At 41.5% G+C, this 25,147-nt stretch overlaps 1 protein-coding gene across 1 annotated transcript in view; it reads right to left on the bottom strand.

The window, feature by feature from the left end:
* PLCE1 (phospholipase C epsilon 1) overlaps positions 1 to 25,147 on the bottom strand; it is a 349,119-nt gene that overhangs the window by 194,095 nt on the left and 129,877 nt on the right. Inside the window, 1 exon segment of the mRNA XM_047759463.1 lies at positions 6,894 to 7,182. Coding sequence (XP_047615419.1) covers positions 6,894 to 7,182 — 289 coding nt within the window.

Raw genomic sequence — 25,147 nt, 5'->3', positions numbered from 1 at the left:
CTGGTGCTAATAATTTAATCCTTAGAGGATCATCAAAAGGACTATCTCAGTTTCCTAGTTCTACTGTAACAAAATACCACCAGTGGGATGGTTTAAAATAACAGAACTTTATTCTCAGTTCTTGAGGCTAGAAGTCCAAAAGCAAGGTGTTGGCAAGACAATGCTCCCTCTGAGACTCTGGTCAGAATTCTTTCCAGCCTCTTCCTAGCAGTTCTTGATATTCTCTGGTTTGTAACTGCATCACTCCAATCTCTGCCTCCATTATCGCATGGTCTTCGCCCACATGGCCTGTCTCCCTGTCTCTTCTTCTGATAAGGAAAACTAGTCACTGGGTTTGGGGCCATTCTGAAAAAAACCTCATCTTAACTCAATTATATATGCAAAGACCTTATTTCTAAACAAGGTCTCATCCATAGGTCCTGGGAGTTAGAACATCATGTCTCTTTTCAGGGGACACAAGTCAACCCGCAATAAGGACTAATGAAATGAAACAATGCAGATAAAGGACTTAGTGCATTGCCTGAAACACAGTAAGCACTCAACAGGTCCCCTGGGTTTAAGTACTGACTGTCACTGACTACCTGGGTTCCCCTGAGTAAGTTTCTTCATGTCTCCAGGCCTTGGTTTCCTCATCAGTAAATAGTACCTCCCTCACTGGACCATTGCATGGTTTTCAATGAAATCACATGTAAAGCACTCAGAGTAATACCTGGCACCCAGAAAGAATGAAAACTATTATTATTAACCAAATACTAAATAGCTATAAAACTATTTAGTATTATTAACAGCTATTTCTATGATTCTATTTAACTCTAATCCTTCTCTGATCCCAACTCTTTCTTTATAGATGGAAGAGTTTACAATTTCAGAGCTAACAGTAATGGGGATGTCATCTTGAAAAAATTCAAATAAATATGTAATTCCTCTACTTGACCCTCCTCCCCCCACCCAAAATACACATAATTATTTTGATGCAAGAAGCATCTTGTCACAGGTAACATTTGAAATAGGTAACTTGGCTCTCCACTGGAGCTTTGGAGAAGTTCCTCCTGCTTATAAGCAGGGGTATGGACTTACACCTGAGCATGTTAAGGTTACATCTGGTCACACCTGGGCATGGAGTCACACTCCTGGATGACACCTAGCCACCTGTTATTCCAAGGCAGAGGGGCTTTTGACCTGTGCTCATGAACTTCCCAGCCCCATGAGCTACAGACCCCACCATAAGTGAATAGCCTAGCACTTTATGGATGTCTTGAGGGTAGCAAGGGCTACCTCAGCAGACCTAAAACCTAATATTACATTTTCTCTAGAGTGAGAAATATTATTTCACAAGTTGAAGGCCTCCAAATGTGAATGTGGTCTTTTGCCCTCTTCCCAGAGGTAACATAGTCCCAGGCCATAGTGGCCAGCAGACAAATACTTTTCAGTTGATTAACTGGTACAAAAACATACCCCAAGTTACACTGAAGCATACTTTAACATCGAGAAAATAATTTCAAGGTCATAAAGCTAGTAAGCCAGAGGATTTCTTTAAATAAACTTAAATCCTGGAATTAGAACTATGCATGTGCCTTTCCCTGCCTGGTAGGCATGTAAAAGGTAATTGTTTTGCTTAGGAGGAAGTCGACAAAGACAGCCTTAGTAAACTAAATTATTTACGAGCTAGAATCACATAGTTAAAATGTGTGTGTATGTATTCTTACTAGGACTTATTTTTATACTCAAAGCTATTCACTTTAGAAAGTGACACAAATAGAATATACTTACTATAGTAGAAGACAGTAAGTTGAAAATTAGAAAAAAATGTTCTCCATTTTCAAACAAGAATACTACATTTGTAGGGCACTTTTTGTTTTCATATTAATATTCTATTTATAGTCCATAATTTATGACAAACTTTAATATAGTTATTCTATACATATACATACTCACACCCAAACTGGTTAAAAATGAACAGTAGAATTTTCATTTCTACTACATAATTTAAATATGGGTAACTATGCTTTGTGGTTATATGTAAAAATTCAATCCTTTAATCTACAAACTTACCTAGCAACAATTTGAGAAGGAAAAATTGAGGTTAATGTACTACATTTATTATATTGGCTGATACAATATGCACATTTGAAAATAGTTAGCTGCCTTATATTGAGAAATTCTCTTCCTCACCTTTTTTACTTTTGCTATTTCAGTGCTTTGTGGTACTATTAATTTCTCACTCCTTCCTCTCCCTTTATACTTTATCTTGCTTTTGTAATTTTTAGTAGGGATTTCATTGGAAAAAAAGAAACAAAGCAAGTGATGGATTTAGAAAACATCTTCCTGATTATTGAAGTCAACGATTCTTCTGGCTACCATTGCTATACAGAGTTGGTCCTGGGATTCTAGCAAGGTTAATGTCGAGAGAAAGAAGGGCACCCAGCGGGAAGTAGAGATCTTTGATTGCACTCAACTAGGTGAAGTCCCTGACAAGACAATGTAAGCTCTCCATTTTCAATTTTGAGACAGTACATCCTTGTAATCAAGGGCATACCCTTGCCGATCAACACTTCATATCAGAAAATGTTTCTCATTGTTTGGCAAACTTCCAGTTAGTAGACAGACCATCCTCATTGGTCCTGAAGGCAGAAAACTAAGAAGGTACTGACTTTCAGCTGTTTTTCTAGAGCCACCTGTACTGTTGGAGGTGTGCGAGCTGATGGAGTTGCAGAGTTAGCACAGTCCTGCAGACTGTGGTAAAGCTGAAAGGCAGCAAAACTCTGTCCAATCAATACTCAAGTTACCAATTCCTGACTTGTGAATGCCCTGTGAATAATGAAGAGTTTGTTGGACATTTTATCCTCCTATTCTTACCCATCATAGGCAGCGCCAAACCTCATCTCACAATCATAACCACTTCCAGGAGTCAAGTTGACTTGGGATACCTGCAGTTCATGTGAAAAGCTGTCTTCATATTTCTTTTTAACAAACTTGGTTCTTTCTAACATGTTACTAGGCCTGGCACCAAAGACCTACATAACATGCTCCTCCTCCTTTTTAAATTCTTCAGTTCTTGTGTATGTGTGTGATAAAATATATATAACATAAAATTTAGCTGTTTTGAAGAGTTTGGTGGTACTGAGTACTTTCATTCTGTTATGCCATTGTCACCACTGTCCATCTCCAAAACTCTATTCATCTTGCTAAACTGAAACTCTTTATCCATTAACAGTAACTCCCCATCCACACCCATCCCCATCAGCCCCTGGCAACCATGTTTCTATTTTCTGTCTCTATGCTTTTGACTATTCTAAGTGCCCTGTATGAAAGGAATCATACATTATTTGTCTCTTCTCATCCTCCTTTTTCTCTACCTTTTATTCCATTTAATCCACTTCAAACATGATCTCTCTCGTGGAAGAGGTCATACTTTTTTTTTTTTTTTTAGGGCTGCACCTGTGGCATATGGAGGTTCCCAGGTTGAATCAGAGCTACAGCTGCTGGCCTATACCACAGCCATAGCAACGCCAGATCTGAGCCACATCTGTGACCTACACCACAGCTCACAGCAATGCCAGATCCTTAACCCACTGGGCGAGGCCAGAGATCTAACCTGCAACCTCAAGGTTCCTAGTTGGATTCATTTCCACTGCGCCACGATGGGAACTCCAAGAGGTCATTCTTTTTGACTCTCTTCCTTACCCTTGCCCTCTGGAAAGGAAATTTAAGCCCTGTCCTGCCTCCCTTTTCCCTTCTTCATTCCATTTATAAGCTTCTCATTAAAATAAAAAAAATAGTTACTGCAATAATAATTTTCTGAATCGTTCACATTAGACATGAGTTTTGAAATATTATTAACCATAACAACAGAACTACGGGTGCCAACATCTAAAATTTCTGAAATGGCCCAAAGTTCTTTTCAAAATCTCCACAGACGTTTTAGTTGAACACCACTCCTCTTAGTTAAAATTATCTCCCTCAACAAGAAATGACTTTTAACTCACTTCTATTGCTTTTTTTTTACTGAAGGCTGATTCTCAGTATTCAAATAATTGTGTTTTTCTCTTTATTCCATGGGAAGTGTGTACATTGCAACTGTGTTTTGGGGTTAAAGAGGTTTTTGAGGACTAGAGTCTGGGAACCAAATCACAACGTTTAATATTGTTTTTCCAGGAAAGCATTCTCACAGCTCCTGAGAAATGAACTTCTAGGAGTTCCCGTCATGGCTCAGTGGTTAACGAATCTGACCAGGAACCATGAGGTTGTGGGTTCTATCCCTTGCCTTGCTCTGTGGGTTAAGGATCCGGTGTTGCCATGAGCTGTGGTGTAGGTTGCAGACACGGCTCGGATCCCGTGTTGCCGTGGCTCTGGCATAGGCCGGTGGCTACAGCTCCGATTAGACCCCTAGCCTGGGAACCTCCATATGCCATGGGAGCAGCCCAATAAATGACAATAAGACAAAAGAAAAAAAAAAAAAAGGAAGAAACCTGACCCCCTTGCTGTACAGTGGGAAAATAAAAAAAAAAAAAAAAAAGGAAGAAAAGAAATGAACTTCTAGAACATGAGTCATTTATAAACTGGGATTGAATGTGTTACTTCTAATAGATTTACATTAGTGAAAGCTGTTGGCCTACTCAATGCCACAGGACACACAGTGAACAAAAAAAGGAAGAGACAACCATAGCACAGCAACCAACTTATCCTCTAGACCCCCTGCTGGAGTATACAACTAACAGAGCGCAAGACCCAACTAATCAACAGGCTGAGCCTATAGATTCTATAAACACCTTGTAACTTTTGAATCATTTTTTTTTCCGCATTGTCTTCCACTGCATGTTGAAGAAATGTATGTGTCACTATGGCACATACAGACCTTGAAAATCCCATGTGAGAGGGCATAGAAGCAGAAAAGTTTCCAAGAGAGCAAGTAGAGCTACAGAAGTCAGCTTGGAGCTGAAGCCAACCAGCTTATAGAATATTCAGCAGAAGCTACTCACAGAGGGATATCAGAAACCATTTAGTAGCTGCAAAACAGAAAGTTAAAGAAACTCCCAACTCTTGCATAAAATCCCAATTTAAAGATAACTTATCAGCTGATGGTCCAACAAGTCTCCGAAAGAGGAATGTTGATCTAGGAAATTCTGACCTGAACAGGGAAGTGTGAATGGCAACTGAGATCAAGTTATTATCAGGGCAATAGATATCTTAACCAGTGACCCCCTTTTTACTCTCCAAAGTTCTGTGCAAGACTGGAGGAAGGTTGCCTTGCTTTGGAAGCTTGGAGATCTGTCCCTTTGCAATTAATGGGGAAGAAACAAAGTGGCTTCTATTGACTGTGGTTTGTTTGTTTTCCATCAAACCATTGGTCACATAGAATATGAACTCCATTTATAAACACTCTGAGCACAGAGCTGCTCCCACATTATTTGGCATTTAACTCTCTGGGGTCTCAAACTATTTTTTGAATACTTGGTGCATGCAAATCTGGCTTTCTCATTAGGATCATAACTTACAGGCAAGTAAACTGACTTGTACTTTATGAGGATGCCCCATACTGCTGGGGCCAGAGTGGGTATCTGATAAATGCACCTTGATTAACTCACAGGATAAGGTCACCACATAGAGTCACAAACACTGAAGCAATGCCAACTCTACATGCCAATCTCAGCCCAAATTCCCAGGAAGAGCAGTAATGGAGAATGTCCGCTTGGTAGTTAGCAGAAATTTTGAATCCTATGTAAAGGGAAAACTGCATGCTACCTAGAGACTGCAAAATCTATGAGGGAAGGGACTATGTTTTGTTCCCTACCTAGCATGTCCTAGGGGCTCAAAAAAAAAAAAAAAGTATGTTGAATGAATGAAACACATAGAAAACCAAGCTTCTCCTCTTTAGTCTCTTGGATTAGCATTTCCACATCTCGTGTTTTCTTCATTCATCATTTATAACCAACACACAAAAATTAGGGTGATTCTAGAGAATAAATCATTATGGCACTCACATGTTACACGATGAGGTGTGTGCCTCCTCTAGGGTCTGCCCCAGGGATGTGGGGTGGGGTGGGATGGGATGGGGGAGGTTGTGGATCAAGGAGCAAGGCCCCTGGCTTATTGTCGTGGAGGCCCCTGGCCTGCTGTGGAGGGACAAGAGCTGCTCTTCTTGAAAGAAATTGCTGGATGTCAGACTGAGCTCTTGGCAGGCCCCAGGCAGTGGAACGCTGCTCTGCATGGTCCCCGTCTGGCTGGCAGCTTCCGGCCAGGGAAGGCTGCCAAGCGGGTGGTGACAGCTGTGCGGTGCACAAATCTCCAAGGTTCTCTGGTGCACTGCCATTTCTGACCTGCCTGTCTGCTACTTGCTGGGAAGTTCTGATGCTAGGGGACCCCATTTTTCTTTGACTTTTGTTTTTTAGCAAGATGCTTGACTATCTTTTCTTTTAAGATAAGAATCACTGGAAAATGGCCTTTAGCTTTTCTGGTTAACACGAACCGACTAATTTTGTGTAGGACAGAAAACTATGTTCTACTCTGTTCTGAGTGCAACGGTTGGTTTTTACTGTGACCACATGACTACACCTGTTTATGAGCTTCTTTTCACAGTAATTGACATCTGTCATAGACAACCACTAGGAGAAAAAACCTACCTGAGTGGTTATTTAAAAATTAAAGATAGCTTTTTAGCCATTTACTTCTTTTGAAAAAAAAAATTTCAAGATCTTAGTCCTTTGTTGTTCAGAATGTTTACACCTTAAGGAATTTTGATAAAAAACTATCTTTTTATACTTTCTCTTAAAGCAGCTACTTTAAGGTTACTCATAAGTGGACTCAGTTTTCTATTAGGAGATGCATACATGTGAACTTAGATTTTTTTCCTGCATTCAAAGACGAAAAGTGAAAATCAAAATTTCAGACATTACCTTTCAGCATCATTCGTCCAGTGGATCCTCCAAAAGAACTGAGAAGGCCACTTCTTGCTCCTAGAGATGTGGTGGCTTCTAGGAGGGAGCCAGTGATGTACTGAGATATGGAAGTCCTTTGCAGGGTGGCACGATATTCACAAACAGTGTCTCGAACACATTGCTTTAAGCACGGACTGATGCTTATCCTTTCATGGGCTGTCTCAGAGGCTGAGGGCTTTGTGAAGAAGTGGAGGAGGGATCCAATTGTCTCTTCTGTTTCTTCTCCCCTTCTCACTGCACTGTAGATCTGTGAATAGCACAAAGTACAGGAAGTATTAATCTAGTTTCTTAGAAAAGCAAATTAACTTGTTGACAAAATGCCAAGATGACTTATTAAGAAAGAAGGCTCAGTCGCTCTAAGCACAAACACTCGTGAACACTGGATTCATGCATTAACCTGAACATTCTACAGACACCATTTATTTGGGAAAGCTATGTGTAGTTATGAAATAGGCCATTCAAACAACCCTGCTATCAAACAGAGCACTTACAAGTTGTACCAACCAAAAATATATTCAGCTCAAATTTCGCTTCCTCCTCAGCAGGGCAAAGCTTGTCTGCAGACCTTTCCTTTTTGTCCTTTTGGACTCTCCTGGGTGACTCTGCCAGATATGTCTCTCTCCAAGGAACACTTCAGACTGATATTCCTGAGGAATCTTTTCTCTATTCTTAAAATGAAGTCAGGATGACAGGGTCAAGGGGAAGAACTTCTATATTTCTCTCTCCGGCATAAGCCTTCAATCCATCAGCTTGGCTCGAACTCTTTGAATCCTTTTCTCTCTTCTTCTGCCCTCACCTCCCACATTCAAGCAGTTGACAGATCCTGCCTAGTCCCCTTCCTTCTTCCCCTCCTTCCTTCCATCTCTGCCACTATCCTGATTTTGTCTTCCCTTCGTCATCTGAATTCACTAAGAATTATCCCAAAGTGACTGGATTATTAGGACAGTTTCCCAGCCATAATTCTAATCCATTCCAATACAGTCTTTCAACATGCATCTGTATCGATCTGCTCTGTACGAAGCACTGTGTTGAAAGAGATGGTGCATGTATAAAGAGTCACACACACTTCTTGTGTTACAGGATTTCACAATCTAATTTAGAAGACAAGACCTGAAAATTATGAGTTTTGACATTATTTCTGGGAGGTTTCGAGTTTTGTCAAGTTCTCCAGGAGGCCAAAGACTTCTGGGAAGTGTAAAATGACAGGAAAGAAATACCACGAGGTGAGATAAGCTAGCTTTCTGATGGTATAATAAAGGTTTACTATATTGTGTTGTCACCAGGGAGCCACTATGAACATCTTGCCTTGACTGACTTGTCATTCATTCATTCAGTAAAAAAAAAGTTATTATGTGTTTATATACCAGTTATGTGTCAACCTGGGTAAAGAAGATAGCTTCTCCCATCCAAGAGTTCACAGCCTAAGGAAGACAGACAAGCAGCAAGCTCAGAGTAGGATGGAAATGGAGGTTACCTCCTCTGGTGACACTAATGAGTGGCCAGGGAAGAGGAGATCCCTGTGTGCCCTCCATGCCATGCATACACCCTTGTGATGCAGCACACTCCAAGTCTCACCCTAACTATGGCCCATGGGAACTCAAAAAGACCTCTCTTGAGCTGTGCAAGGTCCTTAGGAGTCCCTTGAATGTACCCAGAACTCCCTTGATATTTAACTGTGCTGATACCCTAAATAGATTTCTACTCTGCCTTCCTCTGCCTACTGATACATATTTTCCATTTGAAGGCAGAGTGTGAATTCTCTAGCTTTAATTCTCTGTCATTAAATTTCTGACCATTGCAGCCATGGACATGGTACTCCAGGACAGAAAGAGCCCAGGCTTTGGGTCAGGTATGTGGATTTGTGCAATGAGCTCTGCCTTGACCAGCCAGAGGATACTAATGCCCCTTCTTAGAGATACTGTGGGATTCACCAAGACAATACATATCAAGTGCTCTGTCTAGTGTCTAGAAATGGTACCCATGACTATTGGGCAAGAGGAGAATGACCTCTATCCTCAATGATCAGCAGGTGGTTGTATAACAACAGTGTGGTCTATGAAATTCATTGTGATGGGGTTATACCCTTGCTCTTATGTGCTGCTGGATAATATCATCCTAACCTTATTTGGGTATATTGTGAGGAAAACTTGGGTAGAGAGCTGCAGAGCTCAGGACATGCTTTTCTTCTCTCAGTTCCAAATCATACAGGCAATCTCCAACACACTAAGTCTCAAAAGAGTCCTTCAGCAGTCAATGCTCTAAACACTCAGAGAAGAGAACCCACTATGAAGTTTGCTAAAGAAGGCTTCAGAGGGAAAGCAGATTTGAGCCATGCCTTAGAAAACAGGCATGGCTCTCACTGGGGACAGTTGGGTGGTGTGTGTGTTGGAGGGGGCGATTCACATGGTAAATAAGGGTCAAGAGGCATGTGTCCTAAGGACAGTGAACAGAGAAGGTATTAAGAGCAGAAAGTGTGTGTAGGGAAACAGCTGGGAAATTGGAAAGGTCGCTTGAAGGAGAAGCTTGAATGTCAAGCAAAGAGGTTTTATCCATCAGAGGTGGGGAACCCTCCACCTTGTTTTTGTCTGTCTACTAGTTGTTTTTAGCAGAGGAAGGATGCCAAAAATATTTTATTTTACAAAGGTTAATATGCCAAATGGTTACTAGTTACCAATATGTTGACTCACTGTCTTTATTTGCCAGGCTGCTCCAGTGGCTCATTCTGGCTTCACTCATTACCCAATATATTCTAGTTTTCACCTCACACCTTCAGAGATTCCCAACATCTCACTCAGTCACTTGCCCAGCTTTGCCAAAGTGTCTTCCTCACATCAGTAAATCTAGAAGAACTACATGAAATAAGGACCCCTTGATTATGGAAGTTTGAAACACCCAGGATGTATTTCTCCTTTCAAAGATTTACATTATTAGAATAGAAACAACAATTAAAAGGGTCAGAGTAAAGAAATCTATTTTATTTTATCTTGTTTAGCTGAGTGTTTTGAGTACTTCTGATCTTTTTTGACCGCAAAAAAAAAAAAAAAAATTTTTTTTAAAAGAATATAGCCAGTGGGAGTTCCCATTGTGGCGCAGCAGAAACGAATCCAACTAGGAAACATGAGGTTGCAGGTTCGATACCTGGCCTCACTCCATGGGTTAAGGATCTGGCGTTGCCATGAGCTGTGGTGCAGGTCACAGATGCGGCTCAGATCTGGCATTGTTGTGGCTAGGGCATAAGCCGGCAGCTGTAGCTTCAATTAGACCCCTAGCCTGGGAACCTCTGTATGCTGCAAGTGCAGCCCTAAAAAAAAAGAATGTAGCCTGTGAATGTAGCATTGTATCAAATACTTTGCTCTGATCTAATGGCTTTTTCTTATTCTCATGTCCTCGACCTCTGTGGAATATCTGAAATAGGTCATCACCTATCTTTCCTGAAGACCTGCCTCTCTTAGCATCTCACTGCTTATTCTATGGCTCCTCTTCCTTCTCAGGCCTTTAGGACAATTGCAATGCAATAGAGAGGTGCCAACAAGTATCTAATGTAGGCGGTCGATAAATGGCTGGTGATGAGCCAGGCTGGTTTGCGTTCTAGCTCCTTTGCCTCCCAACTGTGTGATCCTGGATAAGCTGCCTTGCCATTGTGTGCCTCAATTTCTTTTCCTCTCCAGTGCAGGAATATAATAGTATCTGCCTCATAAAGTTGTGGTTAAGAATTACAAGCCCTGGTAAACATAGTAATGTGATTAGAACAACGCTTGGTAAATGCTCAACAAATATTGGTTTTTATGATGATGGTGTCACGGATGACTGTGGTAGATTACAAAAAAAGGCCATAAATTATTTCCTTCAATAATTCTGGGCCAGGCTTGTGATTTGCTTAACCATCTGGAATTTAGTAAACATAGTGCAAGCAAAGTCCTGTGGGTTGCAGCTTGCTCTCTCTTGCTTCTTTTGGGAATTCTGAAACAACTACCATGTTGAGAAGCCGGAGCTAGCTTGCAGGAGGATGAGAGACCATGGCCTAGTCACTCCTGTCACCTTTGCTGATAGCCTCCCAATAGGCAGACACATAGTGAAGTCCATCCTAGACCCTAGATCATCCAATTTCCACTCCACCTGCCTTCATAGATATATGAAAGAGCCCAGCAAAATCAGTTCATCAAGACGAGCAGAATCACTCTGCCAACTCACAAAAACATGAACTAAATAAATGACTATTATGAAAAGTCACTAAGTTTGGGGAATACCTTGTTACAGAGCCATAGCTAATTTACACAATGATGTGTTGGGCACAATGATAAGTATTTCCTTGCATGAGATTTGAATCCACACACTAATCCTATGAGATTGATTCATTTTGCAGATGGAGACGGTAAGCCTAGAGAGGTGGAAAAATACAGTCAACTTTACACAGCTAATAAGAGGCTGAGCCAGGACTGAAATTGGGTTTGTCCAACTCTGTGGCCTTGCTTTAACCATCACACTAAACATGGTCACACCCAAACTCCAAACAGTGGGGTTCAAGAAAACGTCATTATTTGGCAAGAGTTTTAAGTGATGTTAACATTGCTGTTGTTATTGTTTTTATTCATTATAATTCCTTTCATAGTCACTCCAAATTGCTTTGGGAAATAGTCAAGTTATGACTAATGATCAAATATGTTTCCTTTATATGGAGATTCATATTTTTAAATTACGAGGTAAAAAAATACATAAACTTTATCTCATTTGATTAATGGGGTTATAGATGGGGCTGAAAACTAGACAGATTACTGCCCTATATGGGTCAATATCTTTTTTGAGATAATATCAACAAGTCACAAGAGAGGATCTAATCTTGCTAAATAGATTATGTGTTCATTCATTCATTCATTCATTCAACAATTGATTTCTATGTATTGAACACATGCATTGTGCCAAGCCCAACAGCTGGGGATCCAGCAGAGAACAAGAGCTTTATTTTAGTGAGGGAAGGCAGACAATAAACAAGTAGACAAAATAAGTTAATTAAAAATTGTAGACCATTAGGGAGTTCCTTTGTGGTGTAGCAGGTTAAGGATCCAGCATTGTCACTGCAGTGGCTTGGGTTGCTACTGGGTGTGTTTGATCCCTGGCCTGGGAATTTTTACATGCGCAGGTGCAGCCAAAAAAAAAAAAAAAATCCTGCAGACTATTATGAACAGTCAAGATATATTTTGGATATAGATTCTACAGGACTTTCTGAAGTTGTTGGGAATGAGGATAGGAAAGGAGTCAAAATTCTTATAGTTGTCCATTGTGAAGTTCTTAGAGATTTAAGATTTATATATATTTTTTAGATTCCATATATAAGTAATAACATTCAGTATTTATCTTTCTCTGTACAGCACAGGAGATATAGTCAATATTTTGTAGTAACTTTAAACAGTATAATCTATGAAAATATTGAATCACTAACTTGTACACCTGAAACGAATATTGTAAATCAACTATGTTTCAATTTAAAAATATGTATATAAAGAGCTATAACCCTAGAAAACTAAATATAGAACTACCATATGACCCAGCAATCCCACTCCTGGGCATAGATCCAGACAAAACTTTCCTTGAAAAAGACACATGCACATGCATGTTCATTGCAGCACTATTCACAATAGCCAAGACATGGAAACAATATAAATGTCCATTGACAGATGAAGAGATTAACAAGATGTAGTATATATACACAATGGAATACTACTCAGTCATAAAAAAGAGCAAAAAATGCCATTTGCAGCAACATGGTTGGAACTAGAGACTCTCATACTAAGTGAAGCAAGTCAGAAAGAGAAAGACAAATACCATATGACATCACATATCTGGAATCTAATATATGGCACAAATGAACCCTTCCACAGAAAACTCACGGACTTAGAGAACAGACCTGTGGTTTCCAAGGGGGAGGAGGAGGGAGGGGGATGGACTGGGAATCAGGGGTTAATAGATGCAAATTACTGCCTTTGGAATGGATAAGCAATGAGATCCTGCTGTATATCAGTGGGAGCTATATCTAATCACTTAATGATGGAGCATGATAATGTGAGAAAAAAGAATGTATACATGTATGTGTGACTGGGTCATCTTGCTGTACAATAAAAAATTGACAGAACACGGTAAACCAGCTATAATGGAAAAAATAAAAATCATTAAAAAAATAAAGAGCTATAGATGAATGTTGCAAACAGTACTCCTCATATCACTTATGTGTAAGCAACCACTGTGAACTGTGAGTGGATCCTCTCCATGGAATTACAGTATTCCCATTAAGGCAGGTGCTGCATTTAAGCAGAATGACCTTGATATTATGAAGTTACTTGCAGAAAAGCAAGCAATGCTTAGACAACACTTAAAAAAACATTCGAAGTTCCTTGTCACTCAAGAAACCAGCACTGGGACACGGAGTTCAGACCCTAAACAAAGTAAAACAAACATTCAAGGCTGATGATAGCTGAGTAATCCAGACAGAGATGAAATCAGACTTTGGTGCACTGAAAGGCATGAAGCAATAAGACACACATGTCCACAACACTCACCCAAGAGGAAAGCTCCTTTCTCTATACAGCCAGAAAGGCCTTTGTCTTAACTTGACTTCTATTGGGGTCCACTCACCCAGGAGGAAAGCTCCTTCCTCTATCAGCCAGAAAGGGGTTTGTTTGTCTTGACTTCTACTCGGGTCAAAGAGGGTACTTGATAAGAGGAGTCAATTTTGTATGTCCTCTGTTTTCAAAGCTATCTTTCTATTGTCAGAGCTATGGAAAAATCACGGTGCTCCAAGATTAATGACATATTTTCTGAGATCTTTCAATAAGAAAAAGGCTTGTTACTTAGGTGTCCACTGACTCAATAATTATACTTGTAAAAACTGCAACATTTATTGAGTGCTTAAAAGGAAGGAGGCACTGACCACTGAGATATGATTTCACTGAAACTTCAAATCAGCTCTCAGAAGAGATCCCATCACATAAAAATAAGGAATTAAGGTGCACACATCTGGAACTCAGCATCAGGACAATCATCTCTAAGCCAGTGCTGCTACCCATCAAACCAAACACTCAGAGAAGTCCTACTACAGTTGTTTTCAGAAAACCACTTTCAAGAGAGGGGTATTGTAATAACGATCCTTTCACCTCTCTTTCTTTGTTGTCTGTCTCTTCTTTCTAGAATGTCAGCTTCACGAGGACTATTTCCTTTTTCATTGTTCTATCTCCAGTGTCTGGAAGTGTTTGGCATTAGAACTTCTCAATAAATAGCTCTTGACTGAATTAATGAATGTCTCTATTTTATATCTGGACCAAGAACTTGACTAAAATCGTCCAGTTTTTTTTGGTCCTGAATGTCTTAGGTTCATCTGAACCACAGGTGATATTGTATTGTCACCTGTTTTACTGAATACCAGATACAGAAATCACATGAAATAGTATCAAATCTTTATAAAGGATTCAGAATGGCTGTAGCCAAATGAAGCTCTAATCGCTATTAACCAAGCATGGTCTGTTCTGAGAAATTAACCAATAGTTTAATGTTATTCCATTATCATTTGCTGATTGGCTTAGAGTTGAGGATGCTTTATCAGATCTAGTCCCCAGCCTGATTTTTCATGAAAACAATGATTTGAAAGGATAATGGAGACTAAAAAAACAGGATATGGATTCATACATTGACTCTCTTAATTCAGTTTAATTCAACAAATGTTGAGTTGCAGTTACAGAGGCTATGGCAGATGCTTGAGAACAATGATTAAAAAAAAAAAAAAAAAAAGGACTAACTCTGCCCTGTTACTGAAACCCACCCCTTCCCCATAGTTTTCTTATCTTTAACATGAAGGGATCAACAAATAGTATCCCTACGTCCCTCTTAGTGCTACTGTTTGATGACCAATATTTTTTAGCTTTCTTAAATGGTGGATAGAGAAAATTAATTAACCTTAATTTAATGAGTTTGATCATCATTATTCTCAAGTAGAGCTTATAGTTAGGGTCTCTGGTTTCCTTCTCACTTCTCAGTGTTCTCCTTCAACATCAGCCATCATTTACCAATTGCTACTTCTAGTAGTGCCCTTATCCTCTCTGTAATGTGATTCTTAAAGTAGCCTGAGGTAGAAAAACAGATAATCACATTTATTTGAACTGTGTTAACAGAGTTAATAGGCTGGGTAGCAATGTAGGAGCTTTCCTCACAGAATTAAGTGTGAGAGCTGTGGTTTGGAGATCCATTTTACTGGTCTCATGGGTCCCTTGCCTAACTTCTGGAATCTAGAAGCAGTGCTTCAGAAGGTTGCAGATGCTGGAATTTTGTTTTCTATGGGTGTTTGTGTCTAAAAAAATGCAGGAGTTTCCCTTGTGGCTCAGTGATAATGAACCTGACTAGAATCCATGAAGATGCAGGTTCAATCCCTGGCCTCATTCAGTGGGTTAAGGATCTTCTGTTGCCATCAGCTGTGGTGTAGATCACAGACACATCTCAGATCCCAGTTGCTGTAGCTGTGGCACAGGCCAGAACCTGCAGCTCAGATTCGACATCTAGCCTGGGAACTTCCATGTGCCACAGGTATGGGGACCTAAAAACAAACAAACAAACAAACAAAAAATGCAATGACATAAGAATATCTAGTAAACTGTGAGGCTGTATGGGATGGGAGGTGGTAGCTGAGGCATCTTAGAGACCCAAGGGGTAGGGATTTTGGTAGCTGGCTTGTTGCTTCCCCTGCTCTTGGTTCCACATTCCATTCCAGTGCCTGTGTGGAGAATTCCATTCTACTGAGAATACTCAGATCATGTACAAGATGCTGACCAAAGAGAGCTCCAAAGAGCCAAAAATAAAGGCTTTGCTAAGGCCAGGCCAATTAACCAGAGCTATGCCACCGGTGCCTACAGGAAGCAAGTAAAAATTTTATTATTGCAGGAAATATCTAAGAACGAGTGTGAGAGGATGTCCCAGGATATTTGAGAATCTGGAAAGTTAATGGCTTGAAATGCTCTTGCATATAACTGCTACTAAGCCACATTTTACCCTTGCTCAAATTTTGCCTCCGCCATACAGCCTTCCCCGGGCTCCAGCAAGAACTAAGCATCTCCTTTTCTATGCTCCAACTGCCCCTATGCAAAGCTCTATAGAGGCACTTTCTGTGGAGTGTAGAAGTCACTGTTTACTCCTCTTCCAGGCTATGAATCCCCAAGGCAGGCAGGGGTCATGTTTTATTCAACATCTTGTCTCCAGCATGTAGCGCACTGCTTAACACATTGCAAACAATGAAGAGATGGGGAAATAGAGATAGAACTAAAGCCTTAGAGCCAGGTGCTCAAAGTGTGGTCCCTAGTCCAGCAGCTACATCACTTGGGAACTTGTTGGAAATGCATATTCTTGGGCCCCAAATCAGACCTACTAAATAAAAAACTCGATGGTTGAGACCTAGAAATCTGTGTTGTAATAATCCCTCCAAATGATCTTAATTCCTGTTTGTTTTTTTTTTTCTCTTCTCTCTCTCTTTATGGCTTCATCTAAGGCATATGGAAGTTCTCAGGCTAGTGGGTCGAATCAGAGCTGCAGTTGCCAGCCTATGCCACAGCCACAGCAACACCAGATCTGAGCCATATCTGCAACCTATGGTGCAGCAAGCAGCAATACCAGATCCTTAACCCACTGAGTGAGGCCAGGGATTGAACCCACATCATCACAGAGACTATGCTGGGTCTTTAACCCACTTAGCCACAATGGGAACTCCCATTCCTGCTAAAGTTTGAAAACCACTACCTGAGATTTTAAGGGACCATATTACCTTTCATCTCTGACTGGACATCTCATATTATCCATCCCATAAACACTCATATCCACATCATCTTCCTTCTGGAATGGGAGCTCCTGAGGACTGGGGTGAAGTCCTATTATCTCTATATTCCCCAAAGCCCCCAGCTCTAAGTCCAGCACAGGGTCAACTTGACAAACGCTAGTTGAGTGAACAGGCATCTCTGGTAGAAATTCTCTGTGGCTATGAATATAACAGGCCTTTCTGAAATGATGCCTCTGGCTTAATATTTCCAAAGATGAATCATGTCTGAGATACTAATTCTAATGGGAATTATTGTACAGATGAATCACATCGTAATGAGAAAACCTGCCTGCCAAGGAAGCCTCTTGAAAAGAAAAAAAAATTAAATCAGGACAAGTGGATTATGTTGGAAGGTTTGTGATGTCAGGCTGTGAATTAGGCCAACAGAAGGGATTTAATGGCCTGAACTACCAGGCTCCCTGTAGTTCTAAGGAGCAACAGGTCAATTAATGAATCACATGGGGACAAAGCCCCTGCAAGACAAAAAGAGACTTTCACAAATCCTGTAGACTGTGATGCCCTGGCACAGAGGCTTAGGGGCAGGACTCTTGCTAAGCTGTAAGGGAGAGAAAGTTCCTGAAGTCCTGTGCCTCCAGGCTGCTGTGCATCCACAACAGGTAGAGGAGACCAAGGCCAACCTGTACGGCCAAGTTGTTTGCTTCCTGTGCTCCAAGTGCACTCCCACTCACCTTGACCCAGCTTCTAACCTCCCTCCCTCCACCCAGCTGAAAAGGATCACTTTTTTGCCATCTCTCTTCATGACTTTCAGAGCCCTGTTCTACTTAGATCATCACTTCTGGACCAACTAACACTACATTTCCTTCCTCTACTCTTTGCCTGGAACTGCTCTGTTATGACCATCAAAGGTGGGACAGCAGAGCAGGCACCTTACGGTGGAGAGGAAAGAGAGTGGTCTTTGCATCACACTGATCCTGTTGGACTCCTCGTGCCACCAACAAGTAGCAATGGGAAAGTAACCTGTGTTTCTTTAATGCACATTATCACAAGGTTGGAATAAACCAGGATCAAATAGGATAAGGTAGCTGGGAGTTCTCCAACTACATAGCCCTTGTGTAGCCAAGTGGGCATAACGGCATCCCTGCCTGAATCTTTAGAGCTATAAGGCCACGCCTGCTTCCCTGCAGGACCCGAGACAACTTCCTAGCCTCGAAAGCTATCACCCTACCCCCACCCCAACTAGTTATTCACTGGTGTTCCCAAGGCGTGAAACTACTTCTATGCTCAGGAGCATTTGCCCAGCCTCCTGCATGTGAACTCATGTGGAGATGTCTGAGTGTTTTTGGTCCAGAGCTCCATGAACAGCCAGATTCTGAACTCGGTTTGGGGCTAGTACACCCACTATGCTATAAATGCAAAGCCTCATAGCAGTCTTTGGTTATATATGTGGTATTTAATCATCATCATCATCCCCTTGGTTCACCTAAGAGTGACAGCATGAATCCCCTCTCTCACCCAGGTTTCTTCCTCTCACTTCTCTGCTGTCTTCCTCCTCTCTAGGTTGCTCCTGGAGGTGTTGTATCCAACTTTCTCTGGGTTTCCATGGTTTCCTCACTCTCAATTTTTGTATTCCTTCCCAAGTTCATGTCCCACACTTTGCTTTATTACTATGATCTGGGTTTTCCTTGCTCTGTCTGTCCTGATCTTCCCATTCTCCTCAGTCGTTCTGTTTTCTCTTTTTCTCCACTTTCCATTTCTCTCTTCCAATCCCATTTCTTTTCACCCGTATTTGGACTTAGATCCTTTGAATTTCATTTCCATGAGCAAAGAAAGAGGTGGGAACAAGGGAGGGGCATTAACTAGTAAGATCTGCAAACTGAGACCCTCCTCTAATTGTGAGTGGACATTTACTTGTCATTATTGAATGCACAATTGTTTCTTCTACCAGAAAACTTCGATGCTTTAAATCTTGAAAGTCTCTCATTTGATGGAAGCCAAGTAATGGTCAACAGAGAGGCACAAGGGACATTCTTGCCCAAACACCCAAGGAACAAGAACTCAGTAGTTAAACCAACACTGGACCCACCCTCAGAAAGAGGACCCAAGGTAAGCTGGCCTTGAAGAGTTGGGCTGGTTACAGGCAGGATGGCACCCATTTCAGAGCCCCATGCTGCCAATAAGACTTGAGAGCTGTTTAGAATAAGCAGTACAGACGCTCAGATTTCACCTGGGGGACAGAATCAGACTTAACAGCCAGTTAGTGAACATACTTCAGGCATATGGAGTAGGTAGCAATGGGATGAACAGAAACCACCATGTGTCAAGGAGCTGGAGTTGTCAGCAAGCTTAGACTTGTCAGGAGGCAGCATCATCAACACCAGGCCCCAGGCAGGGTGTTCACCCAGGGGAATCTTTTAAGAAACTTGGACTGGCATTCACTATAGATACAAAATCTCTGGCCCCATTTTAATTTCTGAAGGAGAAAAAAATCTATGCCAATGAATATCTTCCTTGTTGGACATGATTCATTCATTCATTCATTCACTCTACAAATATTTAGTGAATGTCTACTTTGTGCCAAATAGTGGGCCAGAAGCTGGAGACAAAAGATGAATAAAAAAGTTTTTGTCCTCAAGAAAGTTATTAAGTATCAGAGGAGGTAGGCCAGAAAGTGAGCAATTCTATGTCAGTATTTGACCCCGCAATGGTGGAAATACAAGGCGATTCAGGAACATAGAGGAAGGTCTTAGAAGGCCACGGAAGGCTTCTCCTGGAAGGTAACATCTAGACACAACCTAAAGACAATAAAAGTTAGCCATCCAAGGTGAGGGCAAAGTAAGATAAGAGAGAGGAAAATGTTCTTAACAGAAGGAGTAGCATGTGCAAAGTTCCATATGGTTGGAGTATAGACAGTGGGCAAAAAGTCTGGGGATATAAGCAGGGTCCTTCTGAGTCTTTACAAATGGATGCAATTCTAGCCCAGAACTATTTCCTTTCACAAATATTTTCTAAGCAAACTACTGCAGAAGTACCTTCAAAAGAAAAAGGGAAAAAAAGTTTACAGCTGGAGGGTTATATCTCCTATGCCTGGGGATACCCATCACCCCTTTAGGAGTATCATGCTAAACACTAAGAATGCAATCTTAGTCCCAATCTCAGCTCTTAAATCACCAATGGGATAGAAATTATCACTTCTAAGATTTCTTATAATGTGATGATTTTCTTTTCCTTCCTTCCTTCCTTCTTTCCTTTTCTTCCTCCCTTCCTCCCTCCTTCCCTTTCTGGCTGCACATACAGCATATAGAAGTTTCTGGGCTAGGAGTCGAATTGGAGCTGCAGACGGGGCCTATGCCACAGACACAGCAACACCGGATCCAAGCCACATCTGTGGCTTATGCTGTAGCTTGCAGCAATGCCAGATCCTTAACCAAGTACAAGGCCAGGGATTGAACCTGCACCCTCACAGGCACTATGTTGGGTTCTTAACCCACTGAGCCACAACAGGAACTTCCTAATAGGATGATTTTCTTGTTACTAACAAAAATCAAAGGGAAGGGAAAAAGGGCCCAACATACCTGTCAGCCTGGACTAGGCAAGAACATGGGCTTCACCATACCCACAGTGTAACAGTGACAGAGGCATCCCACTGAGTGGGTGGTGGGCTAGGGCTCTTCCTGTCTAGTTGGAGATGTACAGCCAGATAGAGATGGGAAGACTCTGAAGGAAATGTTACCTTCCTCTGTATCTTCATAAGAGTGGAAAGGTAAGTCTTCAAGAAAGTTCTAAAGTATTGGGAACTAAAATAAATAAACGAATGAACAGGTGCACTTGAGTTCATGGAGAAGAGTCAGGGACATTCTATCACCACTTAGAGAACTTCTGTCTTGTTACAGAAGTGCTCAGCTACATGTGTGTCTGAGCACCTATGTCCAGGGCTAGGATTATAAAAACTGAGATCAAAGACAACATGTACAAAGGATTCAAGAGTGGGGAAAATTGTCACCCTCCATATCGCTTGTGCCTACCCTGACAAGAAAGTTATCGTTATTCTGAGCTGTATTCCAAAGAACTCCATGCATAATATTAAAAAAAAAAGAAAGAAAAAGAAAGAAAGAAAAAAAAAGAACACCAAAGTTGATCAAAACTGAGGGCTACAGCCATATGAAAGAAAAACAAGCTTCTAATTTACATTCCAAAAATAAGGCATTTTGGCCCTTACATTTTGTCATTTAAAAAGCCTGTTCTGTTGTCTCTACTGAGCTTAAGGTTTTTCTTGGCTATCAAAACAAAGAGGTCTTGTTGACAGAAATAGGCGACAGTGTTTTGGTAAAAAGATTATATACAGAATAATGGTATGAACCTCTATTGTGTAAAAAGAAGACTTAAGAACCTTCCCTGTCTCCAGATGCTCTGGGTTTCTTGCATCAGCCTCAAATACTATTGTCCCTCACTTTGAGGGAACCCTAAAAAACTGGATGTAGTTGTAGTCGTGATTTTCTACAAGTTTACAGAGGACACTTTTATAGATGTGACTACACATAATGAAAAGCAATGTCAATCACTGTGTATACATTAACTACAGCTTCGACCCCCCCCCCCCCCCAGCGCCGGGATCAACCACCTGTGGGGTGACCCAAGAGTTTCTCCCCTCTGTGCCTTCCATGATTACAGCGATCCATGGTATTGGATACAGCTGGAACTCATGAACCACTGCTTGAATTGATTTCACCTGGCTCTTGGAAGTTGCATTTACCAGTAATGTCAAAGGCCTGGGCAAAGATGATAAGCCAGTATTAGGCGTGAGTCCATGCCTGGGTGGGCCAGAAACAGGGTGGGGCCTCTGAGGCTCACTTCCAGCAGAACGGGTAAGAGCTAAGGGAATGTGAATAGTGAAAGTAAATGTAGCACTGAGTGGAAAAGGGGGGGCCTTTGGTGGGTCCACACTCTGTGTAAATCCTAAATATTTCTGTAGCTTCTTTAGGCTTCTTTAGGATGCCTTTTCAGAAGCAAATGAGGCTTTAGCTGAAAGGTTCCATCATCTATGGCCCAAGTCAGGCCAACTTTTGTTCACTGAGCTCATTCCGTGTGTTCTTTGTTCTTTCAAAATCTTGTGTCCTCACTATAAGAACCCCACCTGTGCTTAGCCATTGACTTTATGTGTGTGAAAGAGAGAAGGGAGCTCTATTTGTTGTGCTCATGGGGGGAGGGGAAGAACCACAAACAGGAACCTAGCATGGAGACTCAATGATGCACAGACCACAGACGGCCCTCTTAACTCTTGCTTGTTTGGGTCCAGCAGTGACCATGATGTACTACAAAACAGGAGGCAGAGGTACTGGGAATGGAGTGAGAAGAGACTCTGGGAAATGGGCTAGAAAGTCAGGGGTGCAGGGACAATGTCAGAAGCTTTTTCTATTCCTTTGATGCCCTCCCTCCAAACTGCTTCCTGTCAACCACCTTGCAGCCATGGAGAAGCAAAAGCAATCTCTTTTAGGAAGTAGAACATATTCTGAGTTAGGAAGGAGGGCATGGCTATCCCTGGCTGGGTTGATTCCGGTTTTCTTCCACCACCTCCCCAACCCAACAGGCTCCATCATCTGCTCTTTGACGTTTTGCCCTGTACACATTCCTAAGAATTCTTAACACAGACCTGACAACTTTTTCCAAAGGGAACTTTTTTTTTTTTTCCTACCAAAGGATCCTTTTCTCACTTCCAAAATCAATCAAAGGCCACACACAAAAAGTTAAAAAGAAATCATAGTATTTTCAGACTAAAGACATAGAAAATAAGAAAAGCCAAGAGCAGTACATAGAGCATATATAGCAAATGTGAGGATAAATGTGATCTTCATGGTGAGCAGTTAAGAAATTGGGATGGGGGGGGTAGGGAAGGAATTTGGCTACCTTCCAAAGAGAGAATCATAGATAAAAATCTGAAGCTTGAGATGGAAAGAGGAAGGCAGAGGAAGGCAGAGGCAAGAGGAGGAGAAGCAAGGACCGTGTATCTGAGATGAGCACTTCGGAGATGCCCTGGGTTCCTCTCCGGTTTTGGATATCACAACAATTATCACCCTTCATCCCTACCCTATGAAGTGAGTACTGATTAATCAATGACTCATTGAGTGTCTCCTGAATGATTGGGGATAGTTGGGAAAGCAAGGCTGGTAATAGGGAAAGTTAATTAATAGGACAAGACAGAAGATAATAAGTGAGAAGAGAGAGGTTCAGGCAGCTCGAACAGGCAAATATTTCACTGGGATGTGAGCAGCCACCCTGTGAACAGGGCATAGCAGAATTAACCTATTGTGAAGTCTGGAGGTGAAGAACTAAGGAAAGAACATGTGTACTGTGATTACCTGGGGGTGATACAGGGATTATAATACTAGCAAAGCTACCTACAAGTGAGGTGCTATGGGGCTTAGTATAAAAATCCAAGCCTGACAGGAGAGGGTGAGGTTATGGGAAAACCATGAAGGAACTAAGCCCCAAGAGGGACAAAGTTGGGCTAGGACAGCAGAGAGAAATGTGCTCATGTGCATGGAAAGTGACTCCCTCTGAAGTGTAAATCTGGGGTGAAGATCAGACTGTCAGCCCCAGAGGCTGGATGTCCTTCTGCCTTTAGCTACATTACTGTTGGACCCCATCTGTCCTGGTGAGAAGGAAGAGAAAGGCCGGGAAACTCAACTTGTTCCAATTTTGCGGACAGTGAAAGGGTCAGGGGAGAACAGTCTTTTTCTTTCCCTTTGGAAAGTTTGCCTTTAAGTCCAGGAAGCTTGACACCAAGCATTCTGGGCTTGGGGAGTCCCTCTGGACTGGGACTTTTCTATTACAGCAAAGAATCTACAGTTCTAACACAGGTCCTATGGAGCCTTTCAGTTCCACCAGGTCATATACAACTTCTTTTTGGTGGCGGCTCCCCAGTGGCCATCACAGGGCCAAGTGGGCTGCATGTCCTATGGGTGTCTCTCTTTGTCGACTTCAAAGCAGCTATGAGTGTGTCACCCAGAGGACCACCTTGACCCTTGCATCTCACTTTAGTAGCCAGGCAGCTGCAGCTCTGATTCGACCCCTAGCCTGGGAACCTCCATATGCCACAGGTGTGACAGTAAAAACCAAAAATAAATAATTTAAATAAAAAAAATGAGTTTGTGTATGTAAAGCATGGAGAGCAGTGTCTAAAACTGAGCAAGCTCTATGCAAGTTCTGGTCTTTTTCTTACTCACTGGACATCCCAGGACATCTGCACGGCTTTTGGCCCATCATTCTCCCTGAATACTCAGGCACTATCTGGATTCAGCTGAGAACTAAATGTATCCAAGCAGGATTTACTTTACTTTTCTCTAAGTTATCATCCCCATTTTAAGCTCTGTCAATATTAGAAGGAACAGGTAGGTAGTAGAGTTCTTTCTCTGCTGTTCCTAATTCACTTAGTCAGTGCTAAGTCCTCCAGTGAAGCATAGCTGTGGCCTTTTAATTTTTTTTTAGATAGCAGCTTTACTGAGATATAATTCACCCATTTAAAGTATACTGTCAATTTTTTTTGGGGGGGGGCCGCACCCACAGCATATGGAGGTTCACAGGCTAGAGGTCTAATTGCAGCTACAATTGCCGGCCTACAACATTACCACAGCAACAACAGATCGGAGCTGCGTCTGAGACCTACACCACAGTTCACAGCAATGCCAGATCCTGAACCCACTGAGCGAAGCCAGGGATCAAACCTGCAACCTCATGGTTTCTAGTCAGATTTGTATCCGCTGTGCCACAATGGGAACTCCCTGTCAATGGTTTTTAATATATTCATAGAATTGTGTGATAATCACCACTGACTAATTTTAGAATATTGTCATTACCCCAAGGAGAAGCCCTCCCCATTTTCCCCCAAGCTCTCCAGGCTTAGGCAACCACTAATCCACTTTCCATATCTACAGATTTACCTATTCTGGACATTTTATATAATCCTCTATTTTTTTCTAAAGAGGCTAAACTCTTCTTTCACTTATCGTTAATCTATTTCCTTGTTAATCTATTTCCTCAAAATACTGAGCCACAGGACTAGGGCCATAGTAGACATCCAACAAATGTTATGTTGAATGAAAACCAAAACATGGGTTCAATGTAGTTAAGCATATGTTTTCATACTTTTATCTTTGGATCTTGTTGGTCCAAAGCAAGTTTGGGAAATAAATCAGGAGAAGTGGTGGTGTTGTCTTTCTAAGACATAAAAAAGCTTAGCTGAGTCTCCTCAAAGTGAAATTCTAGTGCAGTGGTTCTCAAACCTGGCTGTACCTTAGTGTCACCCAGGAAACAAAAGCGCTGAACCTCCCCAGCCCCCATCCCCAAGGTTTTGATTTACCAGTCTGGTGTGGGGCCCATCAGTATCTTTTAAATGTTCCCCAATTTTAAATAT

The sequence above is a fragment of the Phacochoerus africanus genome, chromosome 15 (assembly GCF_016906955.1).
Source record: "Phacochoerus africanus isolate WHEZ1 chromosome 15, ROS_Pafr_v1, whole genome shotgun sequence".
Lineage (NCBI taxonomy): Eukaryota > Metazoa > Chordata > Mammalia > Artiodactyla > Suidae > Phacochoerus > Phacochoerus africanus.
This window is presented reverse-complemented; position numbering and strand designations above follow the sequence as displayed.